The following is a 16,359-nucleotide window of genomic DNA, read 5'->3' on the forward strand; positions in this document are numbered from 1 at the left end:
GAAACTTTAAAATCCTAAAAGATATTCTACGACAATCCGTATAGAACCGAAGCCGTGCTATTTCAGGGATGACACAATTTGCTTCTTTTTTTGTCTTGTTTTTTTGATTTGAGTTTCATTCAAATTGTTTTAAATTAACCAACAGAATTCCTTTAGATGGGTGATTGACATTGGGAGCGGACGGATGTTCTGTTTGCGCGCTCCTGAAAATGCTGGTTCAACAAGGCAGGCAACAGAAGCAGGACTCTGAGAGACATGTGTTGCGTCTGTGGAGACTATGCGGGCAACAAGTGGATGGCATGCTGTGTGTGCCCTGAGCTGTGTCTTGTGAAGTGTGGTCATCTGGCAGGGCTCAAGCAGGATAACATACCCCAAATTAACTGGGTGTGTTTACCATGCTTACACAAGGCATGTTTAGCAACCGACATTGTGGAAAAATCTGAATGAATCTAACCCGGTACCAGCGACGGGCTAACTTTGTGCCATGATTAAACCCCCAAAAATAGATGATACACAGACTGATCACAAATGCTTTGATATGTATTATGAAATGGTTTGTGTGAGGGGTGACTTTTTCTCATTTTTCTCGCTTAGAGGGACCATTAAGAAACATGGTCCCCGCTGCTACCACTGGGTTAAGCAAGCATTATATAAAGAAATATTAGTTGTGAAAAGTTGAAACTCGGGCTCTCAATGTGAAAGAGGAAGTTGGGCAAGGTGGCGTCCGAGCTTTGTACTGACAAGACAGACTCGGGTGGCACCAGCTGGGGTGATATAGCAACACAGAGGACGAAGGAGCATCTTGTCGTGAAGGCCTCTCATCAAGATAGAAAAGCTACCAAGATGAAAAATGAAGTTTCCCAGGCATTACAAGGCATTCAGATTACGGATTCAGGATTCACGAGTGGAGGTAAAATTGTTATGACCTTTGAGGATGAGAATATAAGGTATGAAGCTGCTCGGAAATTAGAAACTGTAGAGCAAGTTAGCACAGAAGTGAGGGGATATTAAGACCAAATATCATGCTTTGCACTGTGCATAAGGAGACCGGGGAATAAGATAATTGAGAGATTGTTAAACGGAAATGACTTGAAAAAAATAATGGTTTCTTTTCTATAAAATAAAAATTAAAAAATAGATTTATTTGATTTAAGGCGGGGCCATGGGGGGGGTATTTTTTGACATTTTTGAAACTGACTAAATTAGTTTTTCTCTCTAAACATGTCGGGGATGCCAGGTGGTGAAACTCATTTTTGGATAAGTATTAACCGTGTAGCAACGACGGGCCAAATTTGTGGCTTTACAGTGTAGCAACGACGGGCCAAATTTGTGGCTTTACCATGTAGCAGCGACGGGCCAAATTTGTGGCTTTACCGTGTAGCAGCGACGGGCCAAATTTGTGGCTTTACCGTGTAGCAGCGACGGGCCAAATTTGTGGCTTTACCGTGTAGCAGCGACGGGCCAAATTTGTGTCTTAACCGTGTAGCAGCGACGGGCCAAATTTGTGGCTTTACCGTGTAGCAGCGACGGGCCAAATTTGTGCCATGATATAAACCCCCCAAAATAGATGATACATAATCTGATCACAAATGCTTTGATATGTATTATGAAATGGTTTGTGTGAGGGGTGATTTTTTCTCATTTTTCTCGCTTGGAGGGACCATTAAGAAACATGGTCCCCGCTGCTACCATGGGGTTAAAAAACAGGGTCCTTTTAGGAGATTTAAATGCCCCTGCGCTGTTGTGTCATTGCCTGAGTCGACTCGCGCGCCAACACACATGGTATGACTTGGCGCTTATACGCACATAAAAGCCGCATTAGAAATAGTTTTGCCCCTCTAAATTTTGTCATATGTCACCCCTCCATCCAATTGTGACACCTGACGAATGTGAAATGCGCGCTATGCTGCTCAGTTCTCACCCAGACATTGACAGGGGAGGACGTTAAGATTTTTCACTGCGCTACAGCCCAAAAATTATCCCTACAATGACGTACCAGCGCATAGTGACCGAGAGCAGAGTTATGAACATTGAAAAGGCTTCTGGAGGAAAATGGAGCCACGAAGACCCAGGAAACACGCAAGGAAGCAACCAATCTCCCCGGTTCCACCACTACCTACTCCACCACCAACTGCAGCAAGGCATCTCTGCAGCTCCGGCAAGAGATCCTGGGGGCTTCGTGATGCAGTGGTTAGCACACTCGGCTCACAACCAAGAGAGCCCGGGTTCGATTCCCGGGCGGAGTGGAAAAATTTGGGTGGCTTTTCCGATGCCCTACGCCCCTGTCCACCCAGCAGTGTACCAGGTATTAATGGGGTTGTGTCCCTCCTGGGGTCTGTTCCTTCTCCTATAATTCCTTCCCTTCTGTCTCTCTCCGGCATATGACCACAGATGTTGCGCCCACTAAACCAAACTTTCCAACTGTTCCCTTCTCCTATAATTCCTTCCCCTTCTGTCTCTCTCCGGCATATGACCACAGATGTTGTGCCGACTAAACCAAACTTTCCAACTGTTCCCTTCTCCTATAATTCCTTCCCCTTCTGTCTCTCTCCGGCATATGACCACAGATGTTGCGCCGACTAAACCAAACTTTCCAACTGTTCCCTTCTCCTATAATTCCTTCCCCTTCTGTCTCTCTCCGGCATATGACCACAGATGTTGCGCCGACTAAACCAAACTTTCCAACTGTTCCCTTCTCCTATAATTCCTTGCGTATAAGTGAAAAAAAACGTGTAAATTAAACATTTATTTGGATTTTGGACCACGCGGTATTTCAAAAACGCGTAAACCAAACTCGCATATATCGAGAGTTACCTGTATTTATTTATGAAGGGGGACCAGATGCCTTCTCCTTCTCCAGTAAATGAACATGGTGTAAAGAATCATGTGGGAAGATTTCGTGCCAATGTCAATCTTTAGGAGCCAAAATCTCGGAAATTTGTCGTTTACAGAAACTCGACAACACATCTGACAGTCTTTTGTAAGGTATCAATAAAATCTATAACTAAATTTTTCTCATTTTCAACAATTATAAAAATGTAAAAAGAAAACGGGAGAAAAAGTGGAGAAAATATTTTTTTTTTGGAAGACAAATTCAAAATTCAAGATGTCGATATTTACACAACATTTCTATGGTATTTTTTTCAAAGCAGTTAACTAAAAAAAAATTCATAATGAGAAATGTCGATATTTACAGAACATTTCTATGGTATTTTTTTCAAAGCAGTTAACTAAAAAAAATTCATAATGAGAAATGTCGATATTTACAGAACATTTCTATGGTATTTTTTTCAAAGCAGTTAACCAAAAAAAAAATTCAGAGAAATGTCGATATTTACACAACATTTCTATGGTATTTTTTTTCAAAGCAGTTAACCAAAAAAAAATTCAGAGAGAAATGTCGATATTTACAGAACATTTCTATGGTATTTTTTTTCAAAGCAGTTAACTAAAAAAAAATTCAAAATGAGAAATGTCGATATTTACACAACATTTCTATGGTATTTTTTTCAAAGCAGTTAACTAAAAAATAATTCAAAATGAGAAATGTCGATATTTACACAACATTTCTATGGTATTTTTTTCAAAGCAGTTAACTAAAAAATAAATTCAAAATGTCGATATTTACAGAACATTTCTATGGTATTTTTTTCAAAGCAGTTAACCAAAAAAAAATTCAATGAGAAATGTCGATATTTACACATTTCTATGGTATTTTTTTCAAAGCAGTTAACTAAAAAATAAATTCAAAATGTCGATATTTACACAACATTTCTATGGTATTTTTTTCAAAGCAGTTAACCAAAAAAAAATTCAATGAGAAATGTCGATATTTACACAACATTTCTATGGTATTTTTTTCAAAGCAGTTAACTAAAAAATAAATTCAAAATGTTGATATTTACAGAACATTTCTATGGTATTTTTTTTCAAAGCAGTTAACTAAAATGTCGATATTTACACAACATTTCTATGGTATTTTTTTCAAAGCGGTTAACCAAAAAAAAATTCAGTGAGAAATGTCGATATTTACACAACATTTCTATGGTATTTTTTTCAAAGCGGTTAACCAAAAAAAAATTCAGTGAGAAATGTCGATATTTACACAACATTTCTATGGTATTTTTTTCAAAGCGGTTAACCAAAAAAAAATTCAGTGAGAAATGTCGATATTTACACAACATTTCTATGGTATTTTTTTCAAAGCGGTTAACTAAAAAAAAATTCAAAATGAGAAATGTCGATATTTACAGAACATTTCTATGGTATTTTTTTTCAAAGCAGTTAACTAAAAAAAAATTCAAAATGAGAAATGTCGATATTTACACAACATTTCTATGGTATTTTTTTCAAAGCAGTTAACTAAAAAATAATTCAAAATGAGAAATGTCGATATTTACACAACATTTCTATGGTATTTTTTTCAAAGCAGTTAACTAAAAAATAAATTCAAAATGTCGATATTTACAGAACATTTCTATGGTATTTTTTTCAAAGCAGTTAACCAAAAAAAAATTCAATGAGAAATGTCGATATTTACACAACATTTCTATGGTATTTTTTTCAAAGCAGTTAACTAAAAAATAAATTCAAAATGTCGATATTTACAGAACATTTCTATGGTATTTTTTTTCAAAGCAGTTAACTAAAAAAAAATTCAAAATGAGAAATGTCGATATTTACACAACATTTCTATGGTATTTTTTTCAAAGCAGTTAACCAAAAAAAAATTCAATGAGAAATGTCGATATTTACACAACATTTCTATGGTATTTTTTTTCAAAGCAGTTAACTAAAAAATAAATTCAAAATGTTGATATTTACAGAACATTTCTATGGTATTTTTTTTCAAAGCAGTTAACTAAAATGTCGATATTTACACAACATTTCTATGGTATTTTTTCAAAGCGTTAACCAAAAATTCAGTGAGAAATGTCGATATTTACACAACATTTCTATGGTATTTTTTTCAAAGCGGTTAACTAAAAAAAAATTCAAAATGAGAAATGTCGATATTTACAGAACATTTCTATGGTATTTTTTTCAAAGCAGTTAACCAAAAAAAACTTCAAAATGAGAAATGTCGATATTTACACAACATTTCTATGGTATTTTTTTCAAAGCAGTTAACTAAAAAATAAATTCAAAATGTTGATATTTACAGAACATTTCTATGGTATTTTTTTTCAAAGCAGTTAACTAAAATGTCGATATTTACACAACATTTCTATGGTATTTTTTTCAAAGCGGTTAACCAAAAAAAAATTCAGTGAGAAATGTCGATATTTACACAACATTTCTATGGTATTTTTTTCAAAGCGGTTAACTAAAAAAAAATTCAAAATGAGAAATGTCGATATTTACACAACATTTCTATGGTATTTTTTTCAAAGCGGTTAACTAAAAAAAAATTCAAAATGAGAAATGTCGATATTTACAGAACATTTCTATGGTATTTTTTTCAAAGCAGTTAACCAAAAAAAACTCGTAAACAAAAAAAGAGATTATGCTTTGTTTGAGTCTCCCCCTTCACATGCACCCAAATTTTGCACACTTCACAGAATATCAAACATTTACATCAACGAACAACATACTAACATTTCAAAGCCATAGGACTTACTCAATGCCCAGGTAGGACCCCCCCTGGCGCCCTCCTTAACCCTTTCATTGCTAAACGCTGGCAGCGGGCATTAGGCGTATTTGCTGGTGGTGCTCGACGCTCGCTGCAACCTCCACCCGCACTCAAATCTCCCGCGTGTGAGTGTGTTCCAACACTAATTCTCACAACACAGGATTGAGTGTGTTCTCCACTAAATTTGGTGGAAAATCATATCAGCCCAGCGCGGCAAATCTATGGACAAGCAACTAGTGGATGTTCTTGCTCAATATAGCGTCATTTTTGCATAGCTTGACCTATCACCTGACAGATTCTTTGACCAAATAGTTATAAATATTGCAGTTGACAATACTCCCTTGCCAGAGTCTGAAGGAGAGATGTCCGCAGCTCCCTCAATGTGGCTGATCATCCCACACACACCGACGTAAGTGTCAACATTCAACACTCCCTGAACATGCCTGTACGTTCACAAGACAGGCATACATGACCGACTCCTATAGATCTGGACCTCCTCTTTCCAATGGTGCTTTTGGATTTTAGCTGTGATGAATAGTTTTTGAGATACAGAGGTTAAAAGACCCACATTGGGCTGCCCGACTGCGCCTGAGGGGAGAGTCACATCCATCCCACGCACAAGGAAAGGGCTAACTCAGATTTTTTTTTTATATATAATAATTTTTTATTTATTTATTTATTTTAAGTTTTTTCATTAATCCTTGTTTGTTTCCACTGGTCATTTGTTTCAGTCCTATGAGGCCATTTTCTTGTATTAACCGTGCAGCAGCGACGGGCCAAATTTGTGGCTTTACCGTGTAGCAGCGACGGGCCAAATTTGTGGCTTTACCGTGTAGCAGCGACGGGCCAAATTTGTGGCTTTACCGTGTAGCAGCGACGGGCCAAATTTGTGGCTTTACAGTGTAGCAGCGACGGGCCAAATTTGTGGCTTTACCGTGTAGCAGCGACGGGCCAAATTTGTGGCTTTACCGTGTAGCAGCGACGGGCCAAATTTGTGGCTTTACAGTGTAGCAGCGACGGGCCAAATTTGTGGCTTTACAGTGTAGCAGCGACGGGCCAAATTTGTGGCTGCACGTCCTCGGATATGGTACGGGGCACACAAGGACACAGTATACACATCCTCATGTCGAAGGGGTTAAGATGACATCAATAGACTATCCATGAAAGCAACTGACTCACTCACTCACTACGAATATATGAAAAAGTGCATATCGAGGGCTATCACTGAGGCTAACATCATAAGTGTAGACGGCCATGCAGAGTGGAGTGGAGGGGGGCCAGAGACCTCATCAACGGTAAACAAGGGAAGCTAACATTTGAATATCCTTACAGGTCGCTACCAGTTCCTTGGAGAGCTCATTGCTGAAGTACAGTGCCAAGGAGTACATGTTTCGGGCCACTCTCTGTCACCTCTGTGTGGACCTGACCAACGCAAAGATCGCGGTTGAAAAGTACGAAGAGATGTATCCTGCTTTCCAAGACTCCCGGGAGTGTAAATTATTAAAGGTAATGTGATCTTTTCTCACCAGTCTCCTCCGATACCCTACGCCCCTGTCCACCCAGCAGTGCACCGGGTATTAGTCAGGGGTTGTGTCCTGTCTCCTGGGGTCTGTTCCCTTCTCGTATAATTCCTTACCCTTCTGTCTCTCTCCGGCATATGACCACAGATGTTGCGCCCACTAAACCAAACTTTCCAACTGTTCCCTTCTCCTGTAATTCCTTCCCCTTCTGTCTCTCTCCGGCATGTGACCACAGATGTTGCGCTGACTAAACCAAACTTTCCAACTGTTCCCTTCTCCTGTAATTCCTTCCCCTTCTGTCTCTCTCTGGCATATGACCACAGATGTTGCGCCGACTAAACCAAACTTTCCAACTTCCCAGTCTCCTCTTTCTGCCCATAACTAAGTGTTTCTTGAGGTTCAGTGTACAGAGGAAGGGTCAAACTACCACCAGGGTCATAAAACTACTCCTGGAAATGCCCACAACTCCTCCGAAAGCCTTGTGAAATATGTGTTCTTGGGCAGCGAAATGTCTTACAATAACAATCGTAAATAACCAGCTAGACTCTGACACATTGCACTGTTGCAGGCCCTCACAACACACCTGGAAGATCAGAACGTGGACGCATTCACAGACACCGTCAAGGACTACGACTCCATCTCCCGGCTGGACCAGTGGTACACTACCATGCTCCTGCGAATCAAGAAGAGTATCAACGCTGAAGACATTTGTTAAAGGTGTCTGAAGGAGGGCGTAGAGAGAGGATTTACCAGCAAAGACAAGGAAGCAATAACAACTGTCCCACTGCGGATAGAGGAAGGCTTAGATTAATTAACTATTTGAGAACTTGGTGTCTGTGTAGCTAGTTTGGCTGCTAATGTGAACTTAATGAAGGCGTATACCACTGCAGATTTCATCCTCAGTTTCGTTGTTGCTAAGCCTTTTGTGGAATAACTTACCCCTATCCTGAGGAAGCCTAACATTAGCAAGTTCAAAAGGAGGTAGATTTAGGTGGTGGGCAGGTCCTTGGAGGTGTTGGAGTTTAGAATCATCAAGTAAGTATATATAAACCATCATAATTCAATAAGTTTTCCTATGTTGTGGACAGATAGCATTGCAAAGGTTATTTCAGCTTCACAGTGAAACAAAGGAAATGGATTTAGGAGGTGGACAGGTCCTTGGAGGTGTAAGTTTAGGGTCACCAAGTATTTATAAACCATCATGATTCAATAAGTTCTCCTATGTTGTGGACAGATAGCATTGCAAAGGTTATTTCGGCTTCACACTGAGACTGAAAGGAAGTGGATTGAGGAGGTGGACAGTCCTTGGAGGTGTAAGTTTAGGGTCACCAAGTATTTATAAACCATGATTCAATAAGTTCTCCTATGTTGTGGACAGATAGCATTGCAAAGGTTATTTCAGCTTCACACCGAAACCTTGTTCTCTTGCATGAAGTGATTTTTTATTATGGAACGGAAAAAAGTCCACAAATTGCAGAAATGGAGTTGAAAAATATGGATTGCTTGTGATGTATTATAAGTTTTATGTGTGTTTATGTTGATCATTCATAATAGGATCGTATATGAATTATTGGTACAATGAGCCATGTCGTGTTGAGGGAAAAAAATACATATATGCTTCATACTTCCAATAATCTTAATTTATGACGAGAAATTGGCATAATGCAGAATACTGATATATCACTGCTTCTACGATTTCATGTATATGTTTTTATGTCTGGTTTTAAAAGACATTCTGGGTTCTCACATAAGGTATTTCTAAAGGTCAGTGAGGGGGTCAGTTCGGTTCTAATGAGCGTTTCCTTAGGTTCACGGTACAGAAGAAGGGTCAGACTACCACCAGGGTCATAAAAGTACTCCTAGAAATGCCCACAACTCCCATGAAAGCCTTGGCAAATATGTGTTTCTAGGTTCACGGTACAGAAGAAGGGTCAGACTACCACCAGGGTCATAAAAGTACTCCTAGAAATGCCCACAACTCCCACGAAAGCCTTGGCAAATATGTGTTTCTAGGTTCACGATACAGAGGAAGGGTCAGACTACCACCAGGGTCATAAAACTACTCCTAGAAATGCCCACAACTCCTATGAAAGCCTTGTCAAATATGTGTTCTTGGGCAGCAAAATGTCTCAAAATACAATCTTATCTCAAAGTTGATCCTAATTGTGATGTCCTTCATTGCTAGGTACATCTGTCTATATTAACTACATACACCAGGGAATGAAGATGTGGGTTCTACTTATATGTACTAATATCTCATTTAATGTTTTGTTACGATTGGCTCACAAGCAAAGGTATTAAGGAGAGTAGTGTTTGCCCCATCTGTGACACATTCTCAAAAAAAATAATAAATGAAATTAAAGAGAAGCTTCATACTGCTCACAGGGGCTTCGTGGTGCAGTGGTTAGCACACTCAGCTCACAACCGAGAGAGCCCGGGTTCAATTCCTGGGTGGAGTTGAAAAATTTGGGCGGCTTTTCCGATACCCTACGCCCCTGTCCACCCAGGTATTAATCGGGGGTTGTGTCCCGTCTCCTGGAATCTGCTCCCTTCTCCTATGATTCCTTCCCCTTCTGTCTCTCTCCGGCATATGACCACAGATGTTGCGCCCACTAAACCAAACTTTCCAACTGTTCCCTTCTCCTATAATTCCTTCCCCTTCTGTCTCTCTCCGGCACATGACTATAGATGTTGCGCCCACTAAACCAAACTTTCCAACTGTTCCCTTCTCCTATAATTCCTTCCCCTTCTGTCTCTCTCCGGCATATGACCACAGATGTTGCGCCGACTAAACCAAACTTTCCAACTGTTCCCTTCTCCTATAATTCCTTCCCCTTCTGTCTCTCTCCGGCATATGACCACAGATGTTGCGCCGACTAAACCAAACTTTCCAACTGTTCCCTTCTCCTATAATTCCTTCCCCTTCTGTCTCTCTCCAGCACATGACCACAGATGTTACGCCCACTAAACCAAACTTTCCAACTGTTCCCTTCTTCTATAATTCCTTCCCCTTCTGTCTCTCTCCGGCACATGACTATAGATGTTACGCCAACTAAACCAAACTCTCCAACTTTGATGCTGGTCACCTTGTCCAAGAAATAACTGGGTAAAAACTTGTACAATAAACATATATCAAAGCCATTTACATGTCTTAGAACTTTGGTATTGTAGAGGCTGTTTCAATACTCTCATTAAATGTTTTCTTTCATGGGCGATGTGTAAGGTAGATTGGACCCCTGATAAGACCTTCCTTCTTGCAACATCAACGATCATTATATGGAGTTCATACGAATGCCAAATGTTTACATAATCTTGTGGTTCATCATATACCCGATAGAAACGGATTCAAAAGATGACCATGGTTGTTATTCCTGAAATGTCACTACAAATTACGTGTGATGTCTCTGAACACACTTGGCTTGGACATTTAATAAGTACACCAGGTTCTTGCTATATGTGAGGATTACGTTCGGCAAAAAGCTTGCATATATCGAACCTATCATCCCATTAATTATAGGGGGTTAAGTTCCACGACCCGTTTCGGAACCCTTAAACTATTCATTCTGGCACCGTTTCACAATAATAAAACACTAAAGATTGCTTCCGGGGACACACACCTAAAGTCTATGATTTAAGCTGATCATTAGCTACCTGAGGATTAAGGAAGAGGTTAATTATAGGTGAGGAAAGTACGGGGAAACATTTGCACCTAGTGGCCAAACCTCACCAGCCGATAATCTCATAATACCAAATTTTTCTCGCATAAAACGAAAACTTTGTACATTTCGGTTAATCGCGTATGAGGGAATTCGCATATTTAGAACCCACATATATCGAATACCTGGTGAACTATTTGCCGATGAGACCAGTAGGATTCCTTAGAGGGGAGCGCAGAGCTAAATCAAGGACCCCATTGCCTGGTATGGGAGAGGGCCAGCGTGCTTTTGGATGAGAGCCTTTTATACCCTCGCATGTGATCCTTGAGCATTTGGATTGAAAATGTATCAAAATGTTCATCCAGACTAGTAAAACTTGCATCTAATATTTCTGTGGCCTAATCAGTATAACAGCATTCTACATTATGCCCATTTTTTGAGTTTTGAATTAGGAAATGTAAATGTTTGTGGCATCTGTGGGGGGCTTCGTGGTGCAGTGGTTAGCACACTCAGCTCACAACCAAGAGAGCCCGGGTTCGATTCCCGGGCGGAGTGGAAAAATTTGGGCGGGTTTTCCGATACCCTACGCCCCTGTCCACCCAGCAGTGTACCAGGTATTAATCGGGGGTTGTGTCCCGTCTCCTGGGGTCTGTTCCCTTCTCCTATAATTCCTTCCCCTTCTGTCTCTCTCTCCGGCATATGACCACAGATGTTGCGCCGACTAAACCAAACTTTCCAACTGTTCCCTTCTCCTATAACTCCTTCCCCTTCTGTCTCTCTCCGGCATATGACCACAGATGTTGCGCCAACTAAACCAAACTTTCCAACTGTTCCCTTCTCCTATAATTCCTTCCCCTTCTGTCTCTCTCCGGCATATGACCACAGGTGTTGCGCCCACTAAACCAAACTTTCCAACTGTTCCCTTCTCCTATAATTCCTTCCCCTTCTGTCTCTCTCCGGCATATGACCACAGGTGTTGCGCCGACTAAACCAGACTTTCCAACTGTTCCCTTCTCCTATAATTCCTTCCCCTTCTGTCTCTCTCCGGCACATGACCACAGATGTTGCGCCCACTAAACCAAACTTTTGTGGTATTCTGAACTTTGGCACAACATCTGTTCACTGTGATCAAGAAAGGTGAAGTATGTATCTCAAGCAGTGGTTTAGTCGTGTAGTAAAGATTGATTTTAAGCTAGATATCATCGTTTTGTAATTATAATGATTTATATTCTAGTATGAACATAAATGAACTACAGATGTCCCTCAAATAGTATGGTTTCCGATAGTTAGGATTCTGTTTTATATGGATTTTCATAGATCTTTCAGGATTTAGGGAAATTTAAAAATCCGAAAAAAATCTTAGAAAATCCACATAAAACCAAACTATTGTAAACTGTACTATTTGAGGGGCGAGTGTTTGTTAATGAGTAATCTTAAAGTTTTATCAGAGTGAGCAGCCCACCTTTTGTATAATAAAATCTCTTAACAGTACTTTCCATGCCATATTTTCAGGATAAGAGAGAACACATCAGTTATTGTTAAATTGTTAAGGCTAGGTGTTAGTAGAGAGGTTTCTTTTCAAAGTGGGGATATATTTGTTCAACGCCGGGAAGCCCATTGTGTCCGTATGTGGGTAGCCAGGGAGACTGTTGAGTTGTGTACCTTCCTGACTGGTGATAGATTCCCAAACTGATTACTGGAACCATGTGTTTTTTTCTTTAGAAGTGATATTATTTATACGAGCGTTATGTATTGTTATGTAATTCTTTATAAACTACGCATTTCAATTTCAAATGCACTTCACTCTCAAGCAAATTAGATGTACTATACCCAGAAAGGAGCAAGACGTAATTGTTTGTTTAATGCTCAAATTGTTGTAGTGTTTACGTTAATGGTTTGGTCTGTAGCCGTGGGAAATGTGGCTGTTTTTGGGATGTACGGGCAGACGGTGACAAGGAAGACCAGCTGTGGAACTACATTAGTACACCTCAGTATAGCTGGTTACCGGTTAAAAAATATATATATCATTTCACAGCATTGCATACATGTGTATATTTTGTAAGCCAAGACTCCCTATTCCAGTACTCCTTAGATAGCCATCCACACAGTTCATGCTCCATAAAAACCATGTTGAACTTGGATTCAGACATTATTTGATTTCTTCTTTTAGAGTTTGCCAAGTGAGTTGTTTGTCCAGAATAATAAACTGACGTGTTGCCATCGTGTTGGAGTGTTTGCGACGGCGGTCACCTTAGGCAAGAAGCATGTCTAACGTGTCAAACTTTTACATATATATATATATATATATATATATATATATATATATATATATATATATATATATATATATATATATATATATATATATATTGATCATAAATGTAAAATTGTGTTGTGCGCAGATTGGTTTGTCAGTGTCCGGGGCGTGAAGGTTGTGGCAGGCTGAGGCGTCCCTGGCCGCCAACACTCACCTGCTCCTGTTATGTCCGTGACTTCCCTGAAGGTCACCTGAACTACTCCTTACTGAACACTTTAAATCATTCCAATTTTATTTGTTTAAATGTGCTAATTAGGAAGTTACATGACATGGCAGGTCAAATATATATATATATATATATATATATATATATATATATATATATATATATATATATATATATATATATATATATATATATATATATATATATATATATATATATATATATATATATATTGCAACAACAAAATTTTTGATCCTCTACTGTAATGAAATTTCTTATCGTCTGAAGTGTTGTGTGTCAAGCAGTGTTGCAGGGTGTTGTTTTCTCTTGGTCTCAGGCTTGGCAGCAACCTTCCTGAACCCACAGCACAATATGCACTTCCAAATCTGCCTCCCATACCTTCCATGGCTGCTCCTTGCCTCCCTGATACCTTAACAAATCATCTCAGATTTATGACCATAAAGGTTAAACAAATCACAGCTCTCCTCACTGGAGCTCCACCTCCCCCCTTGCAAAATTTTCCAATTTGTGCCAGACCCCAAAGAAAGGTTTTCCCAGCACTGATCACTCGCTGATGAAGGCTGTGACCAGGAATCCATGCTGGGCACCTTGCTCATGCAATGTATCCTGAGCTGCTGAGAGATCATAATGTATGGTGATCACTCTCTCAATGACCTGAAAGCCCCAAACTGCACCGCAGCGCTCCAGACCCTGCCGGCCCGCAAGACAAGGAGGAAGAGACTTGATACCGCCGGGCAGCGTGGGCACTGGCTGGATGTCATGAGGTGAGGTGAAAGTACACTTCAGGCACTACCATCCCACTGAGGCCGGGCCAGGCGGCCATCTGGGCGCTGCGGGCACGGCCTCTGCTGCTGTGATGGCCAGTGAGGCTCAGCCAGCACAGGAGTAGCCAGCAAGCCTCTGAGTTGCCAGAAATATAGAAAATAACTTCCCTACAAGATATAGAGCTTGCCACGCAACAATCACTGGACACCATTAAATTCAAGCCCCATAGTAGAGTGTGGCCTTTTGTCGTAGTGAATATATATATATATATATATATATATATATATATATATATATATATATATATATATATATATATATATATATATATATATATATATATATATATATATATATATATATATATATATATATATATCCTTCTCTTAACTTTTTTCTTTCATAATTTGATGTAATATGCATGCATGTTACATAGAAAACTTTATTAAATTGTATGCACATTTTTCTCTTATTTTGAAATCCCTTCTTGAAAAATATACACACTCGGGAGAATGTTCACAAATGATAAAGTTTGGTACATTTTCTCATGAGGTAACAGAATGAGTGTGCACAAGAAAACCCTAATAAGCTGGCATTCTAGAACCCAGAATTTGACATTACTCAGTAAGGCAAAGAAATATTGCTACAAGATCATTTCTGAAATCCAACAAATAGAAAAATATTGCAAACAAAATTATACATCTCCGCATTTTGCTAATCTGTGACCTCCTACAGCGCTCTTTGTTCAGAATGTCCAGCCACGCCAACCCAGGAATTAAAATCACGGTAAGTCTTGAAGGTTTACCATAAAATACCTCAAAAAACTGCCCAATCTTGTTCATAAAGCCTCTCTCCAGGCCTCAGCAACATGGCCTGTAAATCACCACGAGTCTTGGGGAGATAAGTACGGTAGGCGGTGGCTGAGTGGTAGCGTGCTGGGCCCACATTCACCGCGTGGTGGACGACGCGGGTTCGAATCCCCACGCTACCACCTGGGGGTTTTCAGTCACCGCCGAGTGGCTTAAAACTACCCACATGCTGTCCTGAAGACCACCCATCAACCCGGACTCTAGCGGAAACCGTCCAAGTGAATCAAGGAGGAGTTCCGGGGGGCAGCATGAGCCAGGAGAAGATGGCGCCACTATAAACACTTGCCTGCGCCATGACGGGCTGGGGCCAACTACCATCCAGGCCCCTCAAGCAAGCCTACTGGCACTATAGGCCTAGACGTAAAAAAAGTTAAATGAAAAAGCCATTACTGTTTGGTGCGCTGTTCCGGCATCCAAGAAGCAAATTTTTCTATGGTGTATTTGGGATGAATCAAATATACCAGCCTCTTGTAGACTCCTGCGTTCTTATGTTCTTATGAGGCTGGAAAAATAGGTGGGAGTATTGGTATATATATAATTATATGTATGCACACTAACATAGGGGGATTACAAACTGGAGTTGTAGAATGTCAGAAATATATATACACAGTTATAGATGTCAGTATTGCTCTAGTTCAAAACATATTGTCTAGGATTTACTTCATACCATTTAGAGTCTTCGCTATGGGATATTGCATAATGGTCATCAACAGGAACCTTAGGACAACACATAGGAGGCAGGAAAATTGAATTGTAGTTTAAATTTCGCAGTTTCCAAATTACAAAGAACCAGCTGTCTTGTCCACCAGCATCCACCTCCTCCACTTCATTCCTTGTGGTTCCCTTGCCTTCCTTACCACTCAGATTCATTTCAGCTCTCCGTCTGTTCCTCAGTGTAGCACAGCGACTATGCCTGATGAGCGAGCCTCCCATAACCCACTTAGCCAGGGGGATAGCTCTCTGGCAGACACGGTAAGGAGGGGCTCTCTCGTCACACAGGTCGTGGGTTCAATCCCAGACAGCCGGGGAATACCCTCTCCTTGTTGTGACTAAATTCTCATGTGTTTTGATACATGTGCAGGACTTGTGGGACCGAGAAAACAGAAAATCTCTTCATTAAAACTACACTCCACAATCCCAGGCAGCCAGGGGAATACACTCTCCTTGTTGTGATTAAATTCTCGTGTGTTTTGATACATGTACAGGACTTGTGGGACCGAGAAAACAGAAAATCTCTTCATTAAAACAACACTCCACAATCCCAGGCAGCCAGGGGAATACACTCTCCTTGTTGTGATTAAATTCTCGTGTGTTTTGATACATGTACAGGACTTGTGGGACCGAGACAACAGAAAATCTCTTCATTAAAACTACACTCCACAATCCCAGGCAGCCGGGGAATACACTCTCCTT

At 40.1% G+C, this 16,359-nt stretch overlaps 2 protein-coding genes across 9 annotated transcripts in view; one reads left to right on the forward strand and one right to left on the reverse strand.

Moving 5' to 3' along the window:
• Positions 1–16,316, forward strand: part of LOC127002402 (alpha-soluble NSF attachment protein-like) — a 32,984-nt gene extending 16,668 nt beyond the window's left edge. The window contains exons 5-7 of one of the 8 annotated variants that reach the window (XR_007756147.1): positions 6,965–7,138; positions 7,721–11,781; positions 11,870–16,316. Coding sequence is in view for 1 of the 8 variants with exons in the window: in XM_050868300.1 (XP_050724257.1) it covers positions 6,965–7,138; positions 7,721–7,867 (321 nt within the window). In the remaining 7 variants the exon portion in view is untranslated. Of the gene's footprint in view, positions 1–6,964; positions 7,139–7,720 lie in introns of all 8 variants that reach the window. The other 7 variants (XR_007756146.1, XR_007756149.1, XR_007756150.1 and 4 more) reach the window with 7 other exon arrangements.
• LOC127002548 (probable serine incorporator) overlaps positions 15,468–16,359 on the reverse strand; it is a 51,242-nt gene continuing 50,350 nt past the window's right edge. Inside the window, exon 9 of the mRNA XM_050868630.1 lies at positions 15,468–16,316. The gene's annotated coding sequence lies outside the window, so the exon portion shown is untranslated. The remainder of the gene's footprint in view (positions 16,317–16,359) is intronic.

Source organism: Eriocheir sinensis, chromosome 23, assembly GCF_024679095.1.
Source record: "Eriocheir sinensis breed Jianghai 21 chromosome 23, ASM2467909v1, whole genome shotgun sequence".
Classification (NCBI taxonomy): domain Eukaryota; kingdom Metazoa; phylum Arthropoda; class Malacostraca; order Decapoda; family Varunidae; genus Eriocheir; species Eriocheir sinensis.